The 20,031-nt window shown below is 41.9% G+C and overlaps 1 protein-coding gene and 1 pseudogene across 5 annotated transcripts in view; one reads left to right on the top strand and one right to left on the bottom strand.

The window, feature by feature from the left end:
- DUSP16 (dual specificity phosphatase 16) overlaps positions 1-20,031 on the top strand; it is a 107,310-nt gene that overhangs the window by 71,123 nt on the left and 16,156 nt on the right. For all 5 annotated transcript variants that reach the window (XM_066264493.1, XM_066264502.1, XM_066264474.1 and 2 more), the window contains exon 5: positions 11,091-11,254. In XM_066264493.1, coding sequence (XP_066120590.1) covers positions 11,091-11,254 — 164 coding nt within the window. The remainder of the gene's footprint in view (positions 1-11,090; positions 11,255-20,031) is intronic.
- Positions 12,690-16,815, bottom strand: LOC136320999 (centromere protein L pseudogene; annotated as a pseudogene).

The raw sequence follows: 20,031 nt of genomic DNA, 5'->3' as shown, positions 1-20,031 counted from the left end.
TGTGCAACTATTCGTGAAGTTCCCTGGATAAGGCAGAGAAGCACACCGAGGATGTGTGGAGGAAAATGTTTTCCTTGCCCTGTGCTGCCTCTCTCACTCCGAGCGTCTTAGGGCATTGTGGTCTAGGAATAGGAAGCAGATTCTGGGCCCCCACCCATGCCAACTCAGTTTTTGGCTTTGAATGGAATCAGGAAATCCTTTTGACACCAAAAATATACAAGACTCCTGTCCATCAACAGCTATTCATTGCAACAAGGAAGGATTCAGTAAACACTTATTGAATTCTAATTATGTGCCAAGCACTGTGCTAAATGCTGAGGTGTGTGAGACATACAAACAAAGAGGTACGAGACATAGTTTTTTGTTTGGTGAAACATAGTTCTTATCCACAAGGAATTCACAGTGTATTGTTGCTGGAGAAATAAGACATCACAACACACATAGAAAAGTTACAGTACCGGGTCAGTGGTAAATACTCATTTGCAGATGAATGCTGTAAATTTTATAGACGTTCTAAGTTGGCAAGGCCATATCTGGATAGAGTGGTCAGGGAAGATTTTTGTTTTAATGCAACAGAATAGAAACTATCAGAGAGCAACCCATAGTAAGGGAAGATTGTATTGCAAAACTTGTTTTTCTGATGAGTGTATGTAGGTATCCAGAAAGTTTTAATGAAAAATGTATTTAATTGGTCATAGTTAAAGAAAATTGTAATGTTCTGCTGTGGAAGAAGTGTGACTTGTGCTTGCCTGTGATTTGGAAGGGAATGCGAAATGGGTTGTAAGGGCTGAATTGCCAAAGGCAATGGAAAATTAGGTTGGATAATAGATTTGGAATAGATTACGAAGGGTCTTGAATGTCTGTAAGAATTTTGGGTTTTATTCTATTTGGGAACAGAATACATCAAAATTTTGTTTTAGGATTCTTAATATGGAGCAGCATGGAAACAAGTTGGAAAAAGGACAAGTGGCTCAGAGAGAGCCATTACTGAATTCATTGGAGAAGGAGGTGTAGAGATTGAGGACTGGGTGATAGCAGGAAAAGGGAAAGGCAGGGACAGGTAGAAGGTCCTGGGAGAATGGGGCTGCCGTGAACAGGGATGCAGGATGAAAGAGAGAGATGTGGCTTTGAATCATTTTAAAAGCATCAATTAAGTCTTTGGAGTAAAAATGACCAAAAGGGGTTGAAACATCAGATTGGAGTTTGGGACGTGAAGCCTCAAAACACAAACTTAGAAATCTTTGATTTTCAGGTGAAAATGAATAAATATGATCTCCTTAATATCCTCCTCTTTCAGCCTGAGGCCTTCTGAGTCCTTCCTTCTCAAGAAGTCCCGGATAGTCTTTGCCTGGCTGTTATCTCCATATATTGTAGTTCAGATCTCTAGAGAACCAGCCATTGAACCTGGCTTTTCTACTTGTTGACTTTATTCAGCCAAGTGGTAGATTCTGGCCATGTTCCTGTTCCCTTTGAACATTTTGGTTGCATTCTTCAGCTCAATCTTTGAAGGCATTTATGAAGCCTGGCTCTGTGTGTGCACGCATGTGTTTGTGTGTGTGTTTAAGGAGGAGGAATTTCTGGGCATAGTTATGTATTGCCAATTTGAATTGTCAGTACAATAATAAAAAATACCCCTACGTCATTGGAGAACTCTTTACTAAAGGACACTTTTGGATTTCGCCAATCGAATTAATCTAGATAATGTGATCTTGAGGAATCATAATATCTAGATATTAATGAATCACAAGAATTTTAAATTGTATTATTTTAGTGTTTAGTGATTGTTTTATGATAGTACTTTGAAAATTTGATTCCATTTGATTCCATGTGATAACTGTGTTAATTTGAAGATTAGATGAGGTAGGATTTCCTATTCCCCAACTGTGCCAGGTGATTGTATAACATAGAGCGAGCTTTTTGGAGGTACATATGGGACACATTTTAGGAGATATAGGCTAGTTTTTATACTTCCTGGAGGGTCTCTACAGACATGCCTATCTGTTCATTTTCCTCTTAAGTGGATGGAGGGGGTAGAATAAGAGTTTTAAATTAATGCTTTAAAACAATTGGGATTTTTCTCTTTAGTGCTGCTGATTGATTCCATGCTACTCAATGAAGAGTTGAATAGATAGAACATGGATGGAGTGCTGCTGATATTACTGAGAAAAGTATGCCTTCTCTCTACCCTGCTAGAAATGACTTATCAAACCTGTGTGGCTTGCCTTACCCAGACCAACCTATGTATATTGTAATATCACAGTTACTTTTTTTTTTTTTTTTTGCTTTCTTTGGGGGTAAAAATTATGTTGCCTTTACTTTTGTTTTTCTCTTATTTAACTAGTTTTGTTTGTTTTTAAAGCGAGAGAGAGAGGCAGACAGGAAGGGACAGAGATGAAAAGCATCAACTCATAGTCTCGTGTTGCCTTAGTTGTTCATTGGTTGCTTTCTCGTGTGTCTTGACGGGCAGGGGTGGGGGCTCCAGCTGAGCCAACGACCTTGGGCTTCAAGCCAGCGACTTTTGGCCACAAGCCAGTGACCATGGGTTCACGTCTATGATCCTACACTTAAACTGGTGAGCCCATGCTCAATTTGGATGATCCTGTGCTCAAGCTGGTGACCTCCAGGTTTCGAACCTGAGTCCTCAGCATCCCAGTTCAACACTCCATCCACTGCACCACTGCCTGGTCAGGCATCATTTAACTAGTTTCAGCTCTCCATGTATACAGCCTGCTGTCCCTGGAAGAATTGTAACCATACTTTTGTCTGTTTTTAAGTAACCAGAGAACAAGTTGCCTGAATCAGTCACTTTAGACTAAAGCAGAAAATAATTACTCTTAATAACAATTAAGACACTTTATTGTGTGCCTGACCAGGCGATAGTGCAATGGATAGAACCTTGGACTGGGATGCAGAGGACCCAAGTTCGAAGCCCTGAGGTCGCTAGCTTGAGTGTGGGAACATAGACATGACCCCATGATCACTGGCTTGAGCCCAAAGGTCGTTGGCTTGAAGCCCAAGATCACTGGTTTGAGCAAGGGGTCACTCGCTCTGCTGTAGCCCCCTCATCCCCCGTCAAGGCACATATGAGAAATCAATCAATGAACAACTAAGGTGCTGCAATGAAGAATTGATGCTTTTCATCTCTCTCCCTTCCTGTCTGTCTGTCCCTCTCTCTGTCTCTGTCACACACACACACACACACACACACACACAGACACTTTATTCTGAAATATACATTTCAACATTTTAATTTTTAAGGTTAGTGTTGTCTCCTTTGTGCAGCATCAGAGCAGCAGGCTTTCTTAGGGGGCCATACTTTCTCTCCAGATGCAGGTGGCTTCACTTAACCTCCACACACTCTAGGACAGGTAACTGCATGGGTTCCATTTATGTCACAGAAGGGGAGTCTTTGTTTCATAAAAGGATTAAACACCATGAGAGCTATATTTAAAAACTATGAAACTATGCAAAAGTTATTTAATATATGAAAATTAAATTTGCATGTGACTTTTTAGAAAAAATGTTGTGCATAGCATAGAGCCTTGTGTGTATTCTATTTCTGTATAGAGCCAGGGGTTCCATTCACAAAATGGGAAGGAATTGCCTTTAATTCTTCCCACTTTGGGCATTTTTGCATCCCGACCTGTATGAACTGAAGTTTGAGTATAAAAGTTCTGTTTCTCCATTCAGGGAGCCATTTCTAAAGTAATGGAATTAATGTTTATCTCTAGTTTAACTTAAAAGGATAGTGGGCCTGACCAGGCGGTGGCACAGTGGATAGAGTGTCAGACTGGGATGTGGAGGACCCAGATTCGAGACCCCAAGGTCGCCAGCTTGAGCACGGGTTCATCTGGTTTGAGCAAAGCTCACCAGCTTGGACCCAAGGTTGCTGGCTCGAGCAAGGGGTTACTTGGTCTGCTGAAGGTCCACGGTCAAGGCACATATGAGAAAGCAATCAATGAACAACTAAAGTGTTGCAACGAAAAGCTGATGATTGATGCTTCTCATCTCTCTTTTTGTTCCTGTCTGTCCCTATCTATCCCTCTCTCTGACTCTCTCTGTCCCTGTAAAAAAAAAGAAAAAAAGGATAGTGGTTCAATTTTTAGAGTTTGGGACTTAAAATTTTAACATCACTGAAACTGTAGTGAAGTGCTACTTTTGTTTATTGTGTAAATCCTTCATTTTAAGAAGAAACATGATTTATTACTGATTGCTAGGGTCCAAAGAAAGAGAAAAGAGTGACTGATTGGAATTGTTTAGTATAGTTGTGATGTGTATTTTATTTTACTTGGCAGATTATCCCCTGAAAATTGAATGATGTTCACATTGGCTTTACAGAAAATGGTGTTTGTGATTTGGAATTACGAAGGAGGTACACTTAAGGGAAGGAGTTTTTCTTGGATGAATTAGAATAAAGTGGTATATAAATTGAATACCTTTAAACTATGAAATGTTTTCTTTGTTCCAAGTAATATATGTGTTTTTATGTATGAACATGCATGCTACTAGTTGGATTTATGGAAGACTGACAAACAGAACTATAGGTTTTATTTTATCTTATTTTATTTTATTCAGTTAGAGGAGGGGAGACAGAGACACAAATTCCCACATGCACCCCAACCAGGATCCACCCAGCAAGCCCACTAGGGAGCAAAGCTCTACCCATCTGGGGCATTGGAGCTCTTAGTGCCTAAGGCGAGGCCATGGAGATATCATCATCACCCATGGCCAACTCACTCCACTTGAGCCATGGCTGCAGGAGGGGAAGAGAGAGAAAGAGAGAGAGAGAGAGAGAAAGAGAGAAAGAGAAAGAAGAGGGGGAGGGGTGGAGAAGCAGATGGGCACTTTTCCTGTGTTCCCTGTCTGGGAATTGAGCCCGGGATGTCCACATGCCAGGCCCATGCTCTACCACTGAGCAAACTGGCCAGGGCAGAAATACACTGCAGTTTGGCCTGACCTGTGGTGGCACAGTGGATAAAGCATCAACCTGGAATGCTGAGATTGCAGGTTCGAAACCCAGCGCTTGCCCGGTCAAGGCACATATGGGAGTTGATGCTTCCTGCTCCTCCCCCCCCCCTCTCTAAAATGAATAAATAACATCTAAAAAAAAAGAAAACATTGCAGTTTTCTGGATGGATGTGCCTGTCCATCCAGATCTGTAGAGGCACAGCGTGTGCACATCTCTGTCAGGCTCCTCTCCCCTTTCTTTACAGGCCAGGGGTCCTTGTGTGTCTTTCTCTTATAAATACTTCTAGCATAATGGGAAATAGCAGCTACAGCTCTTTCCTAGACTCAGTTCTATCTTAGTGGAGCATGCATGGGCTATACAACTTTTTATTTTCTATATTCCCAGATGATGAACAGTGTAAAATGTAGGATAAGAGAAACTTGACAAGATTGGTTGGTGAAGCAAGTCCTTGTACAACTTTTAACAAAAATTTTTTAAACTTTTTAAAGAAGCTTATCCATTTCTTGGTACTGCTTTTCTCAGTAAACTAAGGAGGACAATGAGCTGATGTTACGCCTTCCTGTAATGTAATCTAATGTGAAGTGTATGTGGCAGAACAGAGCGATGGCAGGGATGGATAAGATGACTCTTTACTGTGTCAGCCATTTGTAACAAAAAGTTTACATAAATGGATTGTACTTTTCTTCTTATTAGATTTAGTTTGTAAGAGGAAGAGGAACATTTTAAGCATATTTCAAAACTGAGTTGCTGATGAAGCCACAGATAGGTTTTCAAAGGTTTGGGAAAATCAGGCAGTGTCTCATCTGTTGTTAATTAATGAAATGAAACTGGGGTCACTGGAGTACAACAATGAATGAAAGGTCAGTGAATGGAAAAAGCTGTCAATGAAGGAGGATTTCAGCAGAGTGGAACATTGTCATAGATAAAGATCATGGAAAATGTGCCCTTTGGCCGAGGTAGTTCTCTGCAAGTGACTAGGAACCACGGTTTGCGACATTTCAAGCCAGACCGAACACTAAATGAATGTTCTATTTTCAGTGAAATCTGTTAAATATTTTAAGGTTGTTCCAGTTTGTGCTGAAGATTAATTGAAAAGATTTGTAAAAAAGAACTTTCTTTTTGTTTTTTATAATGTGTTTAATAATGTATTATCTCTGTTTTATTTGCCTTTTTGGTTTTGTTTTTAGGGGCTAAATATGGGTTTCTTTCTATCATTTATTTCTGTTTCCTATCTTAAGAATTTTCTAGAGCCACACCATTCTAGAGCTTCCCTGAAGTTAAAGGTGATTTAGGATCAGACCTGGAACAGCCCCTGCTGGCTGGCTCTCAGGTTATGACTGCTGCAGAATGGTATCCCCTCTGAAAGTTGTTCTCAAGAGTGGCCTGAGGGCCATCAAGACAGAGTTAGCTTCACTACCAACTTGCAAACTGTGATCTTTTTTTTTTATTATAATTTTTATTTATTCATTTTAGAGAGGAGAGGGAGAGACAGAGAGAGAGAGAGAGAGAAGAAGAGACAGAGAGAGAGAAGTGGGGGAGGAGCTGGAAGCATCAACTCCCATATGTGCCTTGACCAGGCAAGCCCAGGGTTTCGAACCGGTGACCTCAGCATTTCCAGGTCGACGCTTTATCCACTGCGCCACCACAGGTCAGGCACGCAAACTGTGATCTTGAACCAACCAGTCACTGTATTTTTCAACTAGTTCATTAAGTTGCATTTAAATACACTGCTCACAAAAATTAGGGGATATTTCAAAATGAATATGAAGTGATAAAAAAGGAAGCATTTGATTTTTTTTAATTAAATAAAATCAGAAAAGCAGACTACCAAAGAAAGTTATGCAAATGAGATGCAAAACCAACTTTTATTTCATTGGTGAAAATGAACTATACAAAAGGCTGAAAGTACTGGAGTTTCTGCACGGTCCCTGATCCCCTAATTTTTGTGAGCAGTCAGACCTCCTCCTCTTCTATCATTGAAGCTTATGAACCATATGGCTTTGGGGAAGGAAGGCTCTTCGGTCAGTTTGAGAGGCCCATGGCCATTTTTAGCCTGGTATTGAGTAACCTTGTAGGTCACACAGCCTGTGAGAATAGGACTCCACGGATATCAGCAAGGCTGTCCCACATCCTAGAAAGAGTTGGTCCCATAGTATTCAGAGAAGTGATCTATCTAGCACAGTGATTGAGGGTACAGTCTCAGCCTCGAGCCAGACTGCTGGGGCTCATATCATATAGCTCTGCCAGTTAGTACCCTCTGTCTTCTGAACCTTTGTTTTTTTAAATCTATAAAATGGGAATAATAATAACATCTACCTCATAGGGTAGTTATAAAGATTGAATAAGTACTTGTAAAGTGCTTAAAGCAATGCTTGTCACACAATAAACATCTGGTAATTCTCAGATTACTTACATTATTTATAAGTGTGATTACTCATACATTTGAAATGGAATTCAAGTGAGTTTCCTTGGATTGTCTGATTTTTTTTTTCTCTGAGAACATTTATTGGAATATTGTTTTGTTGGATTTAAACAAGACACCATCCCATGAACTGTTTGGAGCCAGAATAGGAAAAAAAAGTATGAAAACAGTTCTTTAGAGAAACACCAGAACTGCTGAAGTTAATAGAAGTTAAAATTTAAACTCATACAGTTAAATTATAATCAAAGTAGTGCTTGTCAGTTATTTTGTTGGCTGAGTGTAAGTAGGGTAGGCAGTGAGACTCGTTAGCATTTGTTAAAAGAACTATGTGGGAGGGGCACCTTGTGTTAAATAACTATCACGCAATTAGGCTGAAAGGGAACAAAACAGTAACAGAAACAAAATTATAAATCCTGAACAGTGATACATACATATATCAATGCTGACTGACCCCTCATTTGAGATTGCCTGTGGGTTGTAGTTGCAGGTGTAGGAATTCTAATTGACTTTATTTTAATAGTTACAATAGCCCTAGTATAGTGTTTCCTTAAGTATGAGTTCTATTAGCTCTTTATACTTTTTTGGAGGGGAAATAAGTGGGGGAATTCCATGATCAAATAAATTTTGGAAACTATTTGAGTGCAATGAAATTAAACTAGTTTCTTTGGAGATACTTTTTTGGAATGTTTAATATGCTAATGTGTGCTGTGACACCATCAGGGACATGTGATATGCTGTATTTCTCTTACTTTTTGGGCCAGTATCTCGTTTTTCAACTTCCTGCAAGCCACTAGTGCTCTGGAGCACACTTTGGAAATGTAACCTTAGAAGCATTGCATTTTTTTTTTAAACTTTGTGTCTCTGGTGAATCCTAAACAAGGTGAAGCTAAACAAGTAGCTGTAGATAAAGGTTGGAGGAAGGCCTCATGGATGAGTCTGGGTCCTAACTGTATGATCATTATATTGAAATAATCATTGATACCTATAGAGTGCTTACTGTGTGTCAAGAACGAAGTACTTAAATGTATTAACTGATTTAATGCTCTAAACCAGGGGTGGTCAACCATTTTACCTACCGCTCACTTTTGTATCTGTGTTAGTAGTAAAATTTTCTAACCGCCTACCGGTTTCATAGTAATGGTGATTTATAAAGTAGGGAAGCAACTTTACTTTATAAAATTTATAAAGCATATACTAATAATTACCAAGTACTGTATGTCAGATTTTCGCTAAGTTTGGCAGAATAAATCTTTATAAAACAACTTACTATAGTTAAATCTATCTTTTTATTTATACTTTGGTTGCTCTACCGCCCACCATGAATGCTGGAACGCCCACTGGTGGGCAGTAGGGACCAGGTTAACTACCACTGCTCTAAACAGTTCAGTGAAGTAGGAATGATCATTATCCCTATTTATAGATGAGGAGACTAATGGCCAGAGGGCTTAAGTAGCTTGCCTAAATCAGACAACTAGAAAGCAGTGACGCCAGATGTGAACCTGGGTGCAAGAGCCTCGCATTCTTCCTTTCTGTTGCACGATCGTGAAGCTTGTATGTGTGTGGTTCATATGCTGTGTGCATGGTCAGGGTGGGTGGTGGTGTTCCTGGACGAGAGAAGAGCATGAAAGTGTGAGATAGCAATGAGTTTTGTGTGGCTGGAGGTCATGGTTGGAAACGATAAGCAGTGACACTGTACACGCACAAATCCTGAGAGCCTCATCTGTCACGTAGAGGAATTCCGGGTTTCTGTAATGGAACCTCCTACTCTTTCCAGCAGGTTACCTTAACACCTTTGGTAAGCAGACTGCTAGGAATAAAACAGTGCAGACAGACAGGTGGGGCCTGGGAATATGCACTTCTACATTTTGCAGGTGGCCTGCTTGTCACTGACTTCCTGCTGTCCTGGCCGCCTCTGCTGTGGAACCTATCCCAGACCCAGACAACAGACACAGGCGTCTAGCAGAGTATGCTTGAGTTGAACATAATGCAGGGGTGACAGGGATGGCGCTTTCTCCCTCCCCGTGCACTTCTGCAGTTTTGAGAACATATTTGTATGCCTTCTGGAAGTGCACTGACGGCTAGAGACTATAACTGAAGGAGAGGATTTATGAGTCTCATAAATAATTTAATGAGATCTTTAAGGTCTTATTTAAGCTTGATAAAATAGGTAAAAGTGGGGCTGCCCTGTCTTGTAATAAGAGTTAACATATTTACGTGGCCAGGTAGTTCAGCTGGTTTGAGTGTCATCTGATACACCAGGGTTTGGGTTTGGTCCCCACTCAGTCACATACGAGCATGAACCAATGAATGCATAAATAAGTGGAACAGCAAATCTATGTTTCTGTCTTCTCCTTCCTCTCTCTTTAAAATCAGTAACTAAAATAAATAATGAAATAGCGTAGTTTAGTTTTAAAAAGAACATATTTTTTAATTAAACAGTATTAAAATATGTAAGTATATGGTATGATCCAAATATCTTTGGTTCCTTAGTTTGAATGTAGGGAGTAGTGAGGATTTTGATAGCAAGAAATTCATTTGAAAATTTATCAGAATCTTTGGTCCCTGGGTTTGAATTTGGGGTAGCAAGGAATATTTAGACGGAAAACCCAGGGAATGCCTTATACATTCTTTCTCTTCCCAGCAGCGGTGAGAGCGCCTCCTTGGCTAGATACATTTCTCTTTGTTAAGTGAAACGGCAAGAGTCTGACGTAACTTAGGCTGTGGAGCAGATTGTTGTAAGAACAGGAATAAGAAGAAATGGAATTTACCTGAGCCCAGCAATCCTGCCCCCAGGCCGTCATGTACCCCAGCCAGTTAGGGTCTGTCAGCACCTCTTCACAGTGCCCAGCAGCATGTACAGGATCCCAGGAGTCGGTGGTGGCTGGGAACCTTGACTACACTGCCCAGGGAATCCCAAGGACTTGACATAGACAACATTTAATATCTGTAAGAGCAGAGTTGAGTAGGTTTCTGATGCCTTTGCAGTACAAAAACCTGTCCACTAGAATGATTTAAAACTTAATTCAGAAAGAATTTACTTCATTTATTTTATTTTGAATAAATGTCATCTGACTTCAGTTTGCATTTTTTATATCTTCATTTTGTTTTTGTGAATAATTTTCTTGTCTCCATTTCTTGCTCTTTACCTTAAATCCTCTTTCCATTCCACAAAAAGCATTCACATAGGGGGTGGGGTGCAGGGAGCAAATGTTGCTGAATATGTGAAAGTGAAGAGAGGGAGGAAGATAAGAGTCACCCCGAGTGCCCTCGAGGCTTGTTCATCCCTGCTGTGGCCCACGAGCCAGGACTGCGGGCCAGAGTGGTGTCAGACCCGGCAGTCAGCATCTGCAGACAGGAATAGGTAGATTTCCACTTGCATCACTGGGGTTTGATTTTTCTTTCTTTTTTTTTTTTTTTTGAAATGTACTTATTTATAAATTACATGCATGGACTGTTGTACTAACATTATGAAAACCGTAAAACACAAGATTTGAAATCAGACAGGGCAAGATTTTAAAAAATGACTTCTATTTTCTCATTTTTTAAAAATTTCAATGACAGTTTACATTAAGTAGTATTCTGTATTAGTTTCACTTGTGCAGCAGTTGATTTTCCTTTTCAAATGGTTTTACCTGAGTCATTCACAGAGGCTGATTTTTACCTCCGTGCGTGGCATAATTTTGTGCTGTTTCTCCGCAGGTGGGTTCGCGGAGTTCTCCCGTTGTTTCCCAGGTCTCTGTGAAGGAAAATCCGCTCTAGTTCCTACCTGCATTTCTCAGCCCTGTTTACCTGTTGCCAACATTGGGCCCACCCGAATTCTTCCTAATCTTTATCTCGGCTGCCAGCGAGATGTCCTCAACAAGGTGGGTGCTTTGAGCATGTCCCTCGCTGCAGGGTTTGTTGTTAGCGCTGGCGAGACACTGATGGACCCGTTCCTGTCAGTTCAGACACACCTGGCTTCCCGAAAGGAAGTCCACCATTCTCAGGGTGGCTCCCCAGTGCGCCCTTGCACCATCCTTTGGACTGCTGTTTTGTTTGATGTTAATGATTGCAATAGGCACCCTAAGCTGTTGTCATATATGGTTGTTCCTCATAGGTCCAAGAAACCTGGAATAGGACAAGAGTTTTCAAAACTTGAGCCTTATTTTCATAGTGTATTTATTCTGTTTTAATAATTAGGCCCACTCAGGGAGGCTGATACTGTCTAACTTCACATTTAGAAGTGTGTATATTTACTGCAGCACACTAGAAAGGGACTTGGGTTGGGTGGGGATTGAGGAAGGACTTCAAGAGCATCACTGTCTGGAGGGGTTGGGATGGTAAAGATGGTGAGGGCAAGGACAAGAACATGCACTGCAGGCCACGCTGTCTGAGGCTCACTGGAACAGTTTGGTTGTGGGAGCAGCTTGGATGCTTGCTGGAAAGGACGTGGGCTGTACTGAACAAGGTGTGCCCGACACAGGAACCCATGTTGTTGATGCTGTTGTATATAATCATACAAGCATAACAACAGTAGTGGAAAATCTCTGCCTTGACAGGATACCTTGACAGCTTATATCTCTCCCTCCCTTCCTTCCTTCCTTCCTTCCTTCCTTCCTTCCTTCCTTCCTTCCTCCCTCCCTCCCTCCCTCCCTCCCTCCCTCCCTCCTTCCCTCCCCCTTCCTGCCTCCCTCCCTCCTTCCCTCCCCCTTCCTGCCTCCCTCCCTCCCTCCCTCCCTTTCTTTTTTTTCCACTTTAAAAGTGAATATTTAATTTACCATTGCAATAAGAATTGAATAATATTAAAAACCAAACATATTAGGGGCTTTAAAAAAATCTATATTTTTCTTTAGTTTCCTTTGCAGAATATGTTTTGATTGCTAGTTCTCTACAGAAAAACAGGGCTGGGAAACTGTCTTTACAAGACAGAAATTCTCTCTGAATGTGAGTCTAAAATGCCTACCAGGGATTAAAGGTTGTAGAGACCCAAATCAGAAATATTGAATGTTAGAGATATCTCATTTGAATCCTAAAAGTTTGACATAGTAAACATACCATATTTTTTAGAAAGATGGCTAACAAATGATAACTCAGCATTTTCTAGAGGCTGGCACCACGGGTCACCATGCCTGTTACACGAGCACCAGGCTGTGGCTCATCCCCTGACACCTTCTGGTCTTCTAGGTTCTTCTTGAACTTCCATCTGGGCACTTCCAGAAGCATTGTGAGGAAACAGGTGCAGAGGTGGACGCCCGTTTTTCCTGCAGTCCCTTCCCAGCATAGCAATTAGACAAATAATCAGTGAGGAAAAGGTATTCATCACTGATAGTCCCCACAGTGCCTCACTTGATGTGAAAATTTGCCAGTTGTCAGATATGCCAACACTCCAGTAAAGTGTTTATGACCCAGAATCTTTATTTTTCCATCAGTATGTGCTGGAGCTACAGATGCTGAAACATGAACCAGTCTTGTGGCTGATAAATGAGTTTTGAAAAGCCTATAGAAATGTGAACAAAGGCAGTCCATGAATAAGTCAACTTCCTCCTGGGCTACTTCCCCAGGTGCCTGTGGACACTGTGCCACAAAGCTTTAGCATCCTCCGGACACATGGTATAAGAAATATCTAGACTTTAAGGGCTATAGGGTATAGACCAAAGAAACTCAGCAGTAGCTGCATACTCATCCATTTTATATGCAGTCCGCATAGCCGCCATCCAGGAAAAAGGAACAGGAAAAGGTCTTTCCTGAAAACCAGGTTTTGGTTTGGCTGTATTAGTCTGTTCTCTGTTTGCAAGGAATAAAGGTAGACAGGTGAACCCTTCTGAAATGGATTCCAAAAGACTGTCTCAAAATGTACATCAGAACCAACTAGCTCACAACACGTTACCTTCTCTGTTCTCAGATGGCAGTTTGAGATTTTGACAGAATCTGGACAGATTCTGTGCTTCTTTCATTCCTGGGAGAGTAGAGAAAATCACTCCGATGTCCAGGTCTTCTCCCACTTCTGCAGAAAGTCCTTTCTGCTTCTCAGCAGCAATAAATGCACTCAGGAGTTTAGAATCCTCTGAGACTGATGTAGGAGAATTTACACAGGGGAGTTCAAGGATGGACTGTCCACTGCTTATGCAGAAGAAATGCAACCTTTTGAGCATCAACACCTTCCTGCAACTGTGAATGCTGGGGCGTTTTCCTTTGCGGTGAAGTGGGACAGAGTCTGCTTCCTGGCTGATTCTAACTGTTTCTGCGACGGGGTGGCACCTGTGCAGTGATTTTGAAGCCTGGAGGAGGCCCTTTGTCTGGGAGGTGGTTCTGGTGTATCATAAGAATCCCCAGTTAATGAAGTACCATGCTGACGCTGTCTCCCAGGCCGGCTTCCCGAATCATTCTTCAGAACTGAGCCCTACATTTCATAGAGAATGAAACCCCCTGAAGTAAAACAGCCACCCAGATGGCAGCTGAGAGAGAGGCTGGAGGAACACCTGGCCCTCCCAAATTCCCTTGTGCTCCACGACAAGTGGGCTTAGTATGGACACAGATGTGCCCACTAGGGAGACCTCCACTCCCTCAGATGCCAGGGAAGGCCTGTGGCTTCACCCCAAGGGACATTTCCATGGACTCAGCCACCCAGCTTTACAACCCTTGCTTCTGCCCAGTCAGCTTCTGCCTGTGGGGGGGAAAGGCAAGGGACAGTGTGTTGTGTGTCCCATCTCTGACTCTCTGCCTGAGCTTTTCAGGTGACAAGTCTAGCCGTGGAGTCCTGCTGTTGAGAAACTGCAATTTAATTGCTAGCTGCCGCCTCAGTTTTAAATAGTTTCCCTGCCCTGGCGAGCTGGCTCACTAGATAGAACGTCAGCCTGGTGTATGGATGTCTTGGGTTCAATTCCTGGTCAGGGCACACAGGTAAAGTGGCCATCTGCTTCTCGTCCCCTCCCTCTCCCTCTTCTCTCTCTTTTTCCCTCCTGTAGCCAGTGGCTCAGTTGATCTGAGCATGGGCCCTGGGTGCTAAGGATAGCTCGGTTGGTCCTAGTGTTAGCCTTAGGCACTAAAAATAGCTCAGTACTTGAGCATCGGCCCTAGACAGGGTTGCCAGGTGGATCCCAGTTGGGGCGCATGCTGGAGTCTGCCTCTATCTCCCCTCCTCTCACTTAAAAAAAATCATTTCCCCAGCTTATATACTGTACTTTTAACCAGCAGTGCTAGAAAACACTGCTCTGAGTGCCCAGAAAAGTGATTTTTCTCTACAGCCTCTCATTTACATCACTTTAGTTGAATAAGCAATCAAAGGTGTAAATTCAACCGTTGCTATGTAGAGGTGCTGCTTTCCTACAGGAAGCCAGTCCTAGCCATTTTCTCCGTGAGGAACTGAAAGACTTGGGCTAACTATAAAATAAGTGTCCGGTTTAACTTTAGCAAGGGGACAGGCTGTCCTGGAAAAAATACTCTGATATTAGGCAGCAATAAAGCATTCTGGGTTTTTATTTTGTTTTGTTTTACCTTTTTCTCAAAACTCTTGCCTCTAAAATGTCACATCAGCACTGTTGTTAATATATCAGCTCTTACTGTGAGAGCTGCCTGTTTGAAATTTGAGAGCTGTGCTTGTCCTGAGCCTTTCTGGTGAGGTCACAATGCCTTGAGCATGTGATGATCATTAATTCTCTCTTAGAGATAAGCAAACTATGTCACCGGAAGCAAAATTAATTTCCTAAAGTCACATGCCTCCCTAGGGTAAAATTGGACATACTTTATTTAATCCTCAGATCACAAAATAAACTAATATAAAATTCCTAGTAAGGGATCCTATCCACAATTACCCCTGTAAAACTTAACCAGTCTACCAGAAGGTAATTTTCAAATAATTGTGTGATCCCTTTAGTTACTTTTGACATTATGGCAAATTAAATGGCACATTCATTTTGCTGCAACTTTTCTGGGTTTAACAAATGTGACAGTTAACTACTTTCCTGCTGTGCTGCAAGTGAGAGCAGTTAAACTGGAACCTGGAGTTGAGGACAGGGAAACCGTCTTCTTGTTTTAACTGGCTTCTAAATTATACAAAAGTGGGTACATAAATAGATATATTGAGAGGAAGTGGTTGTAGAGGGAAGCATGGGTTCATGGAAGTTCATGGGCAAAACAGCTTGAGCAAGGAGTTATTATGAAATACTGTCAGAAAGCTTCTTTATTAAAACGTGTAGACCAGGGAATGGTGAGAAATAATGCGCTGGTAGGCTGGACAGCTTTGAAAGTAGTGTATAGAAATTGATATCTCAGCCCTGGTCAGTTGGCTCAGTGGTAGAGCGTCGGCCTGGTGTGCAGGAGTCCCGGCTTCAATTCCTGGCCAGGGCACACAGGAGAAGCGCCCATCTGCTTCTCCACCCCTCCCCCTCTCCTTCCTCTCTGCCTCTCTTCCCCTCCTGCAGCCAAGGCTCCAATGGAGCAAAGTTGGCCCGGGCACTGAGGATGGCTCCATGGCCTCTGCTGCAGGCGCTAGAATGGCTCTGGTCGCAACAGAGCAATGGCCCAGATGGGCAGAGCATCGCCCCCTGGTGGGCATGCCGGGTGGATCCCGGTTGGGCGCATGCGGGAGTCTGTCTGATTGCCTCCCTGTTTCCAACTTCAGAAAAATACAAAAAAAAAGAAAAAAAAAGCAAATTGATATCTCACCTCCAGATTTATTGTTGAGAAGAGTCCCAGTGCCGAAGGGGAGTTCAGAGGTTGTTTAGTCATCCTCCTTTAGCCTTTTTTTTAAAAATAAAGTGACACCAAAATATGTTGAAAGCCTGTCATAGAAATTTTTTTGGGAGGATCATAATATTTACCATTTGAAATGCTAGGTTCTTCATAGTATTGCATTTAAGCTTCATAATAGCATTCGGAGCTAGGTTGGCCCTGAGTTGTTAGATTGCTTTACCCGAGATTTTGTGGGAAGTCAGTGGCTTTAAAGCTAGTCAGTGGCAGAGATCAATTCAAACACAAGCCACTCTAGCTTTAAGCCCTGTGTTTATATGACACCAGAAGTAGCCATGTTCTGGAAAATGGAACTTTCTATAATAGGCTGTTATCAAGGACTGACAAGTCTTAACAGTCTGTGGAATCACAACAGATTTTCTTCTCCTGCTTTTTCCATGTCATATTTGATACCAGTTCTAAGAGAAATGTAATGCAAGTCACATACACAGCTTAAACTTTCCTGGTAGCCTTATTTAAAACATAAAAGGCAACAGCTGAAATTAATTTTAATAACTATCACACCATATTCAGAATGTTATTTCAACATGTAATCAGTATAAAAATTATTGAGACTGTTGACGGTTTTTTGTACTAAGTCTTCGAAATCTGGTGTGTACTTGATAGTTACTGCACACCTCAGTGTGGAGGAGCCACATTTCAGGTGCTCGGCATTCACCTGCGGCTTGTGGCTACCGTACTGGACAATGCAGGTCATTACTGTTGGCGTGTATTCATTTTTATTTATGCTTCAAAGACATGGCTGTTGTGTAAAAGGTCATAAGAAGTCATTGGTAGTGAAAAGAATACTTTTCCTTTTCCCTTACAACTGTACTTTTGTTTCTCACAATCTGTCCTTTATCCTCTAGGCTTTGTACTAGGGTTGGAACAGGAACAGCTTATTATACTAAAGTAGTTTGCTGATGCCCAGTTCACATCTGACCTGAGTGGGATTTGAGCAAGAGTCTCTAGTTACTATGTGAAAGACAAAAAGTTCTTGATTGGTTTTCTCTCTTATCACCTAAAATTTCAAATAGAAACTTTTGTTTCACTCTTATAACCGACTGGGAAAAGACAGTTTGCAAGTTTAAAAATTAGTGAAAAATATACGTTGTAGACTTTTTGAGGGGGAGAGGCAACAGCTTTATTGAGATATAATTTATATGTCATATGATTTAGAAACTTTTTTGAGATATAATTGGCAAGATATAATTGGCATATAACATTGTATTAGCTTTAATTGTACTTAAATACATGATGATTTGATATTTGTATACCATATTTCCCCCTGTATAAGATGCATCTTTTTTCGAAAAAGTTGGGTTCTAAAAACTGGGTGCATCTTATATAGTGTTTGTAGAAGTGTGGCATTTCAAATGCCATAGATGGAACTGAGGGCGAGGCAATATATGAAGACAGTGATTTGTCATCAGACACAGATGAGGACAAGCTAATGGATGGGAGTTTTGACAGTGATGAGGAGTTGTATAAATTTTTTTATCCTTTTATTTTTAATTTTTTTATTTTTTACAGGGACAGAGAGAGAGTCAGAGAGGGATAGATAGGGACAGACAGACAGGAACGGAGAGAGATGAGAAGCATCAAATCATCAGTTTTTGTTGCAACACCTTAGTTCATTGATTGCTTTCTCATATGTGCCTTGACCGTGGGCCTTCAGCAGACCGAGTAACCCCTTGCTTGAGCCAGCAACCTTGGATCCAAGCTGGTGAGCTTTTGGCTCAAGCCAGATGAGCCCGCGCTCAAGCTGGCGATGTCGGAGTCTTGAACCTGGGTCCTCCGCATCCCAGTCCGACGCTCTATCCACTGCGCCACCGCCTGGTCAGGCTGTATGAATTTTATGATGAATGAAACTTGAGTTCAATAACTTTATGTAATACGTTTTTTTTTTCAAATTTTAGACCCCAAAATTAAGGTGCGTCTTTGCCCATCTAGGGCTGCTGCTGCTCCGTTGCTCGGAACAGAGCTATTTCAGCGCCTGAGGTGGAGGCCATGGACCATCCTCAGTGCTCAGGGCCAGATTGCTCAAACCATTTGAACCATGGCTGCGGGAGGGGACGAGAGAGAGAGAGAGAGAGGGGGGGGGGAGGGGAGGGAGGGAGGAGGGGTGGAGAAGCAGATGGGCACTTCTTCTGTGTGCCTTCCTTGACTGGGAATCAAACCTGGGACTTCAACATGCTGGGCCAACGTTCTACCACTGAGCCAACCGGCCAGTGCAACTTTTTTTCTTGTGATGAGAACTTTTAAGATCTGTCTTAGCCACTTTCAAATAAACAATTCAGTGTTAACTATACTGCTCACAAAAATTAGGGGATATTCAAAATTAATATGAAGCTATAAAATATTCCCTAATTTTTGTGAGCAGTATATAATCACCACAGTGTACATTATATTCTCACAACTTACTTATTTTATAACTAGAAATTTGTACCTTTTGACCACCTTTGTCTATCCCTCATTGCCTCTGGCAAACACCAATCTGTTCTCTGTATCTGTCTATGAGTATGTTTTGTTTTGTTTTTACAGAGACAGAGAGAGAGTCAGAGGGATAGATAGGGACAGACAGGAACGGAGAGAGATGAGAAGCATCAATCATCAGTTTTTCGTTGAGACACCTTAGTTCATTGATTGCTTTCTCATATGTGCCTTGACCATGGGCCTTCAGCAGACCGAGTAACCCCTTGCTCGAGCCAGCAACCTTGGGTCCAAGCTGGTGAGCTTTGCTCAAACCAGATGAGCCTGCGCTCAAGTTGGCGCCCTGGGGTCTCGAACCTGGGTCCTCCGCATCCCAGTCCGACGCTCTATCCACTGCACAACCGCCTGGTCAGGCATGAGTTTGGTTTTTTTATTTGTTTGTTTTTTAGATTCCACATACAAGTGAGATCATAGAGTATTTGTCTTTCTTTGTCTCACTTATTTCACTTAGCATAATGCCCTTACGGTAGTTCTGTTTTTAATTTTTTTTTAGGAACTTCCACTACTGTTTTCCATAATGGCTGTGCCGATTTATATTTCCCCAAGCTATTCTTAAGATAAAGTAAGTGCACTAACATTTAATGAGACTTTTATATTATGTGCCAGCTACTTTATCCTCATAGTAGCTTTACAAAATATACATCATTAGCCCTGTTTTACAGGTGAGGAAACTGAAGCTGAGGGAGATGAGGTAACCTGCACAAGTTCACTCAGGTAATGAACAGTAATGTGCTAAGCTGTGCTCTGGTTTTTCTGGGGCCAATAGCCATGTTCTGTTCCCGGTTCCATGTCACACTGAGCTAACCCCATGGTAACCGACTGAAAGAGTAGAGCTACAGTACATTTGCTGCTAGGAATGCAAATGTGGTAGTAAAAGTTTATTGAAATTTTCTTCAAATTATTTTTTCAGTGTAGCTGTCAGCTGAGAGTGAGGATGAAGGGGGAACATATAGAGAGTTTGGAGAAAGGGAAATGGATGGAATGGTGGGTATCTGGGAGGGAGAGCAAGTGAACAGACTGGGGAAATAGAACTATTGCTGAGGAGCAGAGAATTCAAAGGGAGACCCGGCAGTGTTGCTGAGCGTTCTTCTCTGGCCACGTACAGCTCTGTATTTACAGATGTAGATGAGGTGGAGAATTTAGATTTAACCAGGGTTGTAATCTTGCCACATATGTGTGAAGAAGCTATAGTGGGACAGAGGAATTGAGGGTGAAAGCAACAAGAGTGATTATAATGATGGGCCACAGAATTTAAGTGGGGCAAGGAAGGAAGACAGAAAAACAACATGAGGATGAAAGACACAGGAGAAAGGTGTAGGATCAACAGAGCGTAAGTCCTAGGGGGGTTGGAGGGTTCCAGGAATAGGGGGACAAGATACGGGCAAAGTGGATGGAGAGGAGGAGTCCAGGAGTGAGTTGGTGAGGTCGAGAGCCAGGGGGT

This window comes from Saccopteryx bilineata, chromosome 1 (assembly GCF_036850765.1).
Source record: "Saccopteryx bilineata isolate mSacBil1 chromosome 1, mSacBil1_pri_phased_curated, whole genome shotgun sequence".
Lineage (NCBI taxonomy): Eukaryota > Metazoa > Chordata > Mammalia > Chiroptera > Emballonuridae > Saccopteryx > Saccopteryx bilineata.
This window is presented reverse-complemented; position numbering and strand designations above follow the sequence as displayed.